The 10,305-nt window shown below is 40.6% G+C and overlaps 1 protein-coding gene across 1 annotated transcript in view; it reads right to left on the reverse strand.

Moving 5' to 3' along the window:
• Window positions 1-233: 233 nt before the first annotated feature.
• The window catches only part of MFSD4B (major facilitator superfamily domain containing 4B), a 14,267-nt gene continuing 4,195 nt past the window's right edge, over window positions 234-10,305 (reverse strand). The window contains exons 2-4 of the mRNA XM_018560274.1: window positions 9,503-9,671; window positions 3,353-3,469; window positions 234-1,408 (exon numbers count right to left, since the gene is read on the reverse strand). Of these exons, the coding sequence (XP_018415776.1) occupies window positions 237-1,408; window positions 3,353-3,469; window positions 9,503-9,671 (1,458 nt within the window). The 3' untranslated portion in view covers window positions 234-236. The remainder of the gene's footprint in view (window positions 1,409-3,352; window positions 3,470-9,502; window positions 9,672-10,305) is intronic.

Below are 10,305 nucleotides of genomic sequence, written 5' to 3' on the forward strand. Positions count from 1 at the left end.
ACATTAGCCATGTGAAAATTCATTATTCAGCGTAAAGTAGCTATGTAGATATATAGCATTGCCTATAGCAAGATCAGGGACAGAGGAACACACAACAAGGTTTAAAAATGGGCAGTAAAGTGTCTGCTTAAAATAGGCTTTCTATTTCTGTCTGTTGTTCCTCCATTATATAAAATTAACAGATAATTTTCAGCAGATTGCGTTCACAAATTCCAGAACTGATTTGCAATATATTTTTAATCATTTTTCTCTCGGTCCACATTCAACAGTTTTTTTAAAGGTGATCTGCTAACCTGATCACTAAGTGTCCCATTTTTGGATAATGCCTGGCTGCTGCTGTTGTTGGAAGTGGAAGTCAACTCTGATGTATCCTCTGGTATCACAGTATTGGAATTCATACTTCGGTCATTCATTTCAATGGCTTCAAAATCTGCATCATTCCACGGTTGGTCATCCTCCTCGTCTTCTTCCTCTAGACCAGAACCTGAAAGTAAAGCCCTTCGATCCTCACTTTCAACTCCATCCCACCGTACCTTGTCCTGTGTACAAGTGGCCAGTTTGTACATGATTGGAAACAAGACAGCAGTCAGTGCAGAAGATGCCACGATGGTGTACATAAGTACTGGAAGAGTGGGCAGCAGTCCCTGAAGGTATCCCACAGAGGCAGGAATTGCCATTTCTCCAAGTGCTGCTCCAACCACAAACAAGGAAGCCGACTTGCCTCCTATAGTGGTGTACTGCTGTGCCCATGAGAATCCACTGGGAAAGGTGGTAGCCATTGATGCCCCATATAGTGCACTTCCAACCCAAAGGACTATGTGTTTTTTATAAAAAATCAGTAAATATAAAGATGAAACAGTGCAGCCAATTACACTAAGAAGCAGCATGGTGCCGGGATACAAACATGTCGCAAAGCAAATAGCCAAACCTCGGACTGCAGCAAACACACCCCAAAATATAGAGTTCAGCCCTGCAGCCTTATCATGATCCATCTCTGCCATAGTGATTGCGTAAGTAAAGATGTATGAACCATAGGCAACTTCTGCCCCAACATAGCAAAAGAAAAACAAGCAAAGAAGAAAAATTAGAGTGTTGTGATACTTGGCTGTCCTTACTTTCTCTTCTGAAACCTTAGTGACTGATCGGTTGGACCGAGTCTTACAGTACAAAATAAATAAAAAAATAGAGACCAGCAAAATGTATGTAGCAATAACAATATAGGACAGCATTGACTTCTTGATTTGAAGAGGTATATTTATCAAAGGGATGTCATTGAGGTGCAGAATTTCCGGTATTAATTTTGCCAAGATTGGAGCCAGAAGAGCCCCCAGAGCAAAACTGAAGTGCAGTGCCTGAACATGGGGTCCAGCTTCATCACCCCAAGTGTTTAGAATTACAACATTTCCACCTGACATGGGAGAAGAAAATAAATCACAATAATAATACATTAAAACCAATCTCAGTAACGACAGGGAAATTACATATTCACCCTTTAATTTCTTAACTGACACACACACACACACACACACACACACACATTAAGAATCTAAAAGAGCTTTATTTCATATAAGATAATTCTCAAGTCACACTGTCTAGGGTGTCTACGTAAAATCCAGTCAAAAAACTTTTTGCAAGGGTGCTGTGAGTACATGAATAATCCTAAGGCATAAGAATGCATGTGACCAGCAACAGAAAACAAAACCTCACTGTGGTTAAATCCATACCTAAAGCTGGACTGTATAGGAAGCCTTAGCACTGTTCCTTACCTATTACAACTAGCCCATTCTAATCATTCTTCAACTCCAAGTATATAATATACTTCAGGCCTTTTGCATTAGCAGGGCCTTTAGCCCTCACTGACTTATATCCAGTCTATACCTCGTAGCTAACAGTTCACAAAGAGGAAATGTTTTATGAATACTAGTGCTTATTTCTGGTGGTGATCAGATTACTATTTTGAATTATTAATAACCAATGTGCAGCACCACCTGCAAATTTGAAGACACCCTGTCACCAAACTAAAAAAGTGCAGGTAAAAGTATTTTACATGCTTACTTGTGTGTTTTTATTTTGCATAAATCACTTTTACGGACTTGAAATGTGCATATGAAGTTGCTAGCAAATCTGACTATTTCAGAATAGTCCATTTCCAGGCACAATTTTATCCTCCTTAAAATATCATAGCCCTAGGTTTGCAGTGGCAAACTTATGGCACGCGTGCCACAGAGGGCACGCTGTGGCCCCTCTGGTGTCATGCGAGCTTAGACAGGAGTGGCAAATTTGTATATCGCTCAACGCCCGGCACAGACAGTTCTGGGCACCGGGTGGGTAGTTGTTTTTTCGGGAAAGCAGGGCTAAATGTACAGCTGGGAAGCTGCCACTCGTATTGTACACGTAATCTCAGCGATGCTGCAAACATCACTTGTATGCAGCCTGCAGGTCTGACCCCTCCTCCCCCCAGTCGGCCTCCGCTCTCCCCATTGGCCACCTCCCTCCCCGCAGAGCGGAGAACGTCTGTTTTCCAATCTGCTCTGTGTGAACACTGAGAAAGAAGAGCTGTACTCACAGCCAATACAGGAGAGCCACTAGAGTGCTGTGCTACTCCTGTATTGGAGTGATAGGTTCTCTTCTTTTTTGTGATAGCAATAGTTACGTGAAAAAAAAAAAGTTAAAAATAAAAATTTTAAAGTGATAAAGTAAAAGATAAGATACATTTTTAAAAAAGGAGATAAAAGTAAAAAATAAATAAAAAATAAAATGTTTGAATATGCGTTTCCCCTATTTTGCCTAAGGCAGTGATGCTGAAAATTGTTTAAACCCCAGTGCCCAAACTAAAACACAACACCAAGCTAAACTTCAGTGTTGGTACTTTGAGATAAATAAAATAAACCTTACAGTTTGGGCACTCAGGCTGTTACTGTTTGCGCTAGAGTTGCTAACATCACATCCAATATGGCGACTCCCAGCAGCAGTATTCATGACTTTTGGATGTCTGCACACGGGAAGCTTTTACAGGTAAATAACATGCCTAAAATATGGTAAAAGCACATATAATCTTGTGGCAAGTCTGATATTGAAATGATGGTGACTGGGTTTCTGAGATAAAAATAAATCCAACTAGCACAGATTAAATAAGGTGAACACTGTTTGTTAGAGCAAATTCTCTTAGGCGTATCTTAAGATTTATTTCCCCTGAATGCATTACTAAAGCAGCAACCTGTAATAGAAAACCTCTGGTTTATTGTACTATTATACTGTTCTAAATAACTCATTAAGTAAAAATATCAATTATTGAACATTATATTGATAATTTTCCTTATCCCTGTGGAATGTTAGAGAAGAACAAAGTTACCAGTATCTAGGAATCCCATTGATGTGCCCACAACAGACATCGCTCCAGTCAGAAGAATGGCCTTCTTACACCAAGGCAAAACTAAAAGGCCTGCACAGGTCGCTAGCATGGATAATCCTGTTAACATAAAGAAAAAGAATGAACTTTAACAGTTAACAACACATTTTTACAAAAGACACAATCAAATGGAATATAAATCGAGTAACAAGCATGTATGCTTAATCGGCTGCTGGCGTCAATGCTGGGTCTTGCACATGCATTGTACTCTCTTTGTTCTTCAGTCAGTCTGCAAACAATTAACTATTAATGACTATTGCATTTAATGTGTCAATAAGGAATTTAAGTACACTTTTAAAATACCTCGACTCCTTCAATATATCAAAATCAAACGTCTGCAAAGACAAAATTTAACCTTTTCACTCTTTCTGCCAGTCCTTTGAAAGCCGGAATGGTGAAGGTCCCTACTAGTTCAAATTTCCTTCAGTTTACTTAAGTCATCTGCAGACACTTACAACAGTAACTGATCTGTTCATATGTCGTGAGTTATGTCAAAGAAATAATAGGGATTGGCTGGAAGAACATTTAAATGATGTTGGTGTAGTCTTTTTCTTTCTGCAGCTGCTCTACCTATTCCTCTTGTGCATTTTTGTTTCCAAACTCTAAACTGAAAGCATGCACTGAACAAACATCACCATTTTATGGCTTGTGGCACTGAATCAACCAGGTATTAGAAACAATATGACCCTATATTTAAAAGGGGAACCTAAACGGAGCAATGGGGGAGCAAAGGAACCTGGCATTAAAGCAAACCTGTTGCTTTGCCATCTATCTATGGGAAAACCACAGGATTGCTTTAAACTTAAAGTCCACTGTCCAAACTGTTCAGCGCTTAGCAGAAGTCTCTCACTTTTCAGGGGACCAGAGTAAAAATTCCCTATGATTTCATCAGAGGGGCTGCAGTTCAATTGCAGGTTGTGATGCCTCAGATTACATGTAAGAAAGAAAACAAGAACAGCGCCCTCTCCGTGTAATACCATCTGTTTAATAATTAAAACTTTACATTAAAGTCAAATACCACCATTTTGCAGGCTACATAAATCATTTGCATGCCTGGCATTTCTTTCAAGTGGACCTTTACCTCCTTTCACACAAAATAAAATAAAAAAAAAAAAGCTCTGCATGTTGATTTAAAATCATCTTACATTCATTAAACAAACTTGTTTTTCATTTACTTACACATAGAGTTCATCTACTTCCCGGTCCACTGCTGGCACAAATTATGTAATATGCCATGTAAGTGTTGCATCCTGGGAAGGTTACATCAGCAGAGCATTGCTGGGAAATCTCATCTGTAATCTTATGAGATCTCAGGGAAAGGCATTTTGGAGCTGATGTGCATGGTCACATGTCCTAGTCACATTTGCCAAAGTTCCAGGAAGTAAAGGAAGATCTAGTAATCTGCCCTTAACAAAAATTGACACTCAGAAGACTGGGAAAGAAAAGAGAACTGTGGTATGCAAAGAATACAACACCTGCAATTATTTAGAAGTATGTGTTTGTAGATTGTTTTTTACTAAACATTTATAAAGGTGTGTTTGTTGTTATTTTAAAGATATCGGTAATGTTTTGCTTTAACGATACATTTTGCTAACACTTTCCATACATGCCCTTTTTGCCAAGTGTTATTTCAGAACTTCTGGTGGGCAGAGTAGATGCAGCCAACAACTTTATGACATAAGGCCTGAGAGACATTGTGCAGAAATATTGAATACGGTACATGAAATTAAACAACAGCATGTTTTGCTATTTTTTAATTATTTAATGGAAAAACTGAGTTAGAAGTTAACGTGAACTCTATTTCCAGTAGTCTTCCAGGACAGCCCATGAAAAACAGATGCTCCTCCGCTTATACAGGAAAAATATCACCATATAGAAATAAAAAGACTGTTTCCAGGTATCCCCCACAGTAAACTCAAGAACCAAAGGATGGAACTCTGGGCAGAGTGCCAACTCGCTCTGCCCAGGAGGCTGAAAAGCTCTTGTGGAGTGAAGGATGGCGGGCAACCTTCATAGTATGGTAGGCTTCACAAATAGCTTGCTTAATCCAACAAGCAATAGAAGAGATGGGTGCTTCTTTTCCTTTGGATTTACCTAAAAATAAAGCGAACAATGCAAAATCCTTTGTGACCTCCAAGTATGCCAACAGGCACCGTCCAACGTCCAATCTATGGAAAGATTCTTCTAAGCTGTTAGAGGGATTGTTGCATAAGGTAGGAAGGACTATATCCTGAGTTCTATGAAAGTGAGAAGCGATCTTAGGTAAGTCTTAAACACAATGCAGTCGTCAAAAATAGATAGGAACGTTCTTTTCATTGAAAGAGCCTATATAACTCACTAATCCTGAGGGCAGAGGTAACTGCGATCAAAAGCGAAGATTTAAGAGTAAGGAGGTGGAGAGAAGTATCTGTAAGTGGCTCAAAAAGAGGTCTAGTTAATTCCTGCAAGACCAACAGTTCCCACCAATTGGATGAAGCTCTTGCTTCTGTTCTGGTCCACTGACCATGAACAAAAAGATCCTCCATGTGAGCTCCCCAACCCCATGTGCTGGCATCTGTGGTCAACTTCTTCGAAAAAAGGAAACACCCACAGAAGTCCCTGTGAGAGGAGACTCTGAACTCTCCACCGCCAAAGATTCTGTTTTACCTTTGTAGGAAAACGAGTCGTCACATCCAAGGTTCTCCGAGAACGATCCCAGACCTTAAGTAAAAAATTCTGAAGTGGTCTTTGATGAAAACTTGTCCACTGGAGAACTTGCAGTGGGTGAAAAGGTTGACTGCTGACAGAAGACTAAAAAGTTACATGTGCTGTTTGTCTTGAGGGAAGCCATTAGGGAACATCCTGTTAGTCAAGAATGGAGTTTTAGCCCCACTACCGACATGATGTGACATGCTCAGAGAAATCCTCTGGAAGATAAAGCTTCCTATCGTATTTAAAACGTATCCTATGAATGTCATCACCTGGAAGGAAACAGACTGTAATCAGCTCTGTGTGAATTTCAGATCTCTGTCAATTAGTCTGGCAAAGAGGCAGTCACAGGAAGAACGTCCAGATATGGAACAATACTGATTCCTCAAAGTCTCAGTGGTGCCAGGGCTCTCCCAGGACTTTGGGAAATATCTGCGGGGCAGAAGAGACCGAAAGAAAAGGCTCTGAACTGAAAGTTACGAATCCTCCACCTGATCTTGACTGCCAACTGGAGGAATCTCTGGGAAGAGCCCCTGACGGAATTTGTAGGCAAGCATCTCTTACATCCTTATAATGTAAGAGATGCTTGTAGGCAAGCATCTCTTACATTATAACATTACAGGAGGACCTGGATAAAATAGGGGAGTGGGCATTAATGTGGCAGATGAGGTTTAATGTTGATAAATGCAAAGTAATGCACTTTGGAATTAAAAATAAACAAATGGGTTATACAATTATGGGTATGCCGCTGGGAAGTCAGAAATGGAGAAGGATTTGGGGGTCATTGTAGACCACAAACTGAAAGGTAGTTTGCAGTGCCAGGCTGCTGTAAACAAAGCTAGCAGGGTCTTGTCCTGTATTAAAAAGGGGATGTATTGCAGGGACAAGTCTATAATTTTGCCACTTTATAGATCATTGGTTCAACCTCATCTGGAGTACGCGGTCCAGTTCTGGTCACCAGTACTAAGAAAAGATGTCCTTGAGTTGGAAAAAGTCCAGCGGAGGGCAACCAAACTAATTAGGGGTATGGAGGACCAGAGCTACGAGACAAAGCTACTAAATTTAAACATGTTCACATTAGAGGTGAGGAGATTAAGGGGGGATATGGTTTCCATGTACAAAATGTTCAATGGTGGTAGCAACATTAGCGATAAACTGTTTAAAATTAACTCCGTTACAAAAACTAGAGGCCATCACCTAAAATTGGTGGAAAAAAAATTCCAGCACAAGGGGCGAAGGGGGTTCTTCACAGTAAGATCAGTTAGGGTCTGGAACTCACTGCCACAGGCTGTGATTTCAGCAAACGTTCAGCCTGAAACGTTTGGACGATTTCTTAAGGGACCGTAACATACAGGGGTACAGGTAACATACAGGGGTACAGGTAACATACAGGGGTACAGGTAACATACAGGGGTACAGGTACTCCTAGAATGAGATCCTAATAGGTTGGACTTGATGGACTAATGTCTTTATTCAACCTCAAATACTATGTAACATCTATAGTTGCTAGGAAGGCCTGTGGCTGAAAAATATTCCTGACAGATAAAATGGCATCCATCCTGAACTTTTTGTATCAGATGGATACGTTCAAAAGGAGAAATAGAATAAGACAACATTTCTCTATGGGCTTCTGTACTACAAACACTGGGAGTAGAAACTCTTGCCCTGTTCCTCCTTTGGGACAGGGGATATCACCTTCACTAGAGCTCCCAAAAAACTGCAATGTGCCATGACAAGATCTTTGGGAAGATCTGTCACCAAAAATCTCAATGCTGGGGGATAGTCAAATTCCAGCCTGAAACCCTGTTTGATGATCTCCAAAATGAATGCATTGTACGAAATCGATCTCCATTGTGGAAGGAATCCTTCCAATCTTCCTCCCACTGCAGAGTGGGCTTCATTGTTGCTTTCCCTTACCCTTGTGACCTGTCCAGTGTTTCTTAAGCTTTTCCTCTTTGCTGTCTTGGCACAAACTCGGCCACTAAAAAAATCTCCTATTAAAGGTCTTTTTCTTCTTGTCAGCGGTATGCTCTAATGATCCAGATCTGGGCCAAAAAGCTGATCACCTGAAAAAGGCAAAGTACATAAGTGTGGCTTGGAGGCGGAGTCTCCTTCCCAGGTCTTAAGCCAGAGAAAAGTTAATGAGTGCTAAAGAACAAGCTGACATTCTAACAGACTTTGGTGAGGCGTCGGCAATGAAACCCACAGCCTATAACAGCAAAAGGGACTGCAGTATTTGCTCTCTCGGAGTACTAGCAACAAGGTCAGCCTTCAACTGAGAAAGCCAGAATTTCAAATTCCCGGCAAAAGTTGTATCCAAGGCGTGTTTAAAATTAGCAAGGGTAGAGTCCCAAGCCCTTCTAAGCAGCAAATCCATTTTCTTATCCATTTCATCTTTGAGAATGCCCATATCCGCAAAAGGCAAGATCAGATTTCTTAGAGACTTTTGAAAGAGGAGCATCCAGCTTAGGATTTTTGTTCCAGACCAAGGCCAGATCGTCATCAAAAGGGAACCTCCTCTTCAGACTATTAGATAAGAAGAGTTTTCCAGGTCTGACCATTCTTTATTAATTGAATCAGTAAGAACCCTGTAAACAGAAAAACATGACTTTCTTTGTAAACCTTGGTACATTAGATAATGCCAAAAGTTGAATATCCAAAGTCTTATAAATAGCTCTGAGTAAATTATCCACATCCTCCTGAGACAATTTAAGCCTAGACACTAATGAAGGTTTATTCTGAGTACTATCTTACTCTGCAGAAAAATCATTCTAGGAAGGACCAGCCTCACTAAACTCATCCAACTCAGATGGCTTGTGAAAAACTTCCTCCGCAACTAAAGGCAGGAAAGCAGAGGACAGAGAAGGGGTCTTAGTTGGGGTTCTCATATCCTCAATCAGGGATCTGAAAGAGTGAAACGTGGATGCCAGTTCGTTGCCGGCCCTCACCAGGCACTTAAGAGGAACAGAAACTGGGCCTCCTTCTACCCATACTGGGTAGGGGCTCTGGGTGCCAAAGTAAGCACACCACCAGAAGGGACTGCCCAGAAGGTCACAGGCTCCAAAAGTAGCGATGTGTCTCCTCCAGACAGAGGAAACACAATAACCGAGGGGGATACCTGGAAGCGTCCTTTTTATTTCTAAATGGTGACATGTTTTCTGTCTGAGATGAGGAGCCTCTCTCCTCGTCTCATCTCGTGTCTCTCACGGGCTGTCCTAGAAGACAACTGGGGAAAAATGTATTTATTTCAAAGTAAAATTGAAAATGCATTTAGGGTGTCCACAGAAACAAGATGACTTTTGGCTGTGACTGCAAAACATAGGAAGAAATCCAATCACTCCTATGCAGATGACCACTGTGTAATATCTGAACCAAACTTATTGGCGTAACACATTTTGTACATACCCAACAGCAAGTGTTGATTCATACGTTCAAAAAGAACACCTCCCAAAACGGAGCCTCCAAGATATCCTAAGGAGCGTCCCACAAAAATGTAGGAAATGTTTCCTACAGTGCTGTCCACATTAGCGGCCAGATCAGGGAAAGTTGGTCCTAAGACAGAAATTGCCATTCCCTGAAAAAGGAGATAAATATGTTAATGTCAATTGTGTACAAACTATCTGTGCAAACATTACTATATACCTATTATAACCATATATAGCCACGTTAACACTAAAAAATCGTTAAGGAAGATTTTACATGCAGCTTGGAATAGATCACTGTCCCTGGAGACAGAATGGATGCATTCAGCGACATGCATCCATGCAATAATCATATCACATACAATGTGGACTGCTGCAAACAGATGTGGCCACTGTCCCACGGTCATAAACTTGAACGGGTACAGCAGCCGCATCTAAATATGACATGGGAATCCCAAATGCCCAGGGTGAATGAAGCCTAATCCTACAAAAATTAATCTGCAAAGGTTGCACTTCCACACATTTAAAAAAAAAAAAAAAGTAGTGTTGCTTTTGTAGCTTTAAACAGTTTAAACGAGGACCTTTTACAAGCTGAGGCTACTTAGAGATGGTACATGTTGAAAATTAGATAAAAATAAGTTATCAATCAGTAGATCCAGAGAAAAAAGCAACTGAAATGATATGCAAATGATATGGGTGCACAAAAACCAACACCAAAAGTTATTAAAAAAAGTGCATGTGAAACACACACAAAAAAAAAAAGGTCCATTGGGTTATGCCCTTCCC

Source organism: Nanorana parkeri, unplaced genomic scaffold (assembly GCF_000935625.1).
Source record: "Nanorana parkeri isolate BGI_ZX_2015 unplaced genomic scaffold, ASM93562v1 scaffold445, whole genome shotgun sequence".
Lineage (NCBI taxonomy): Eukaryota > Metazoa > Chordata > Amphibia > Anura > Dicroglossidae > Nanorana > Nanorana parkeri.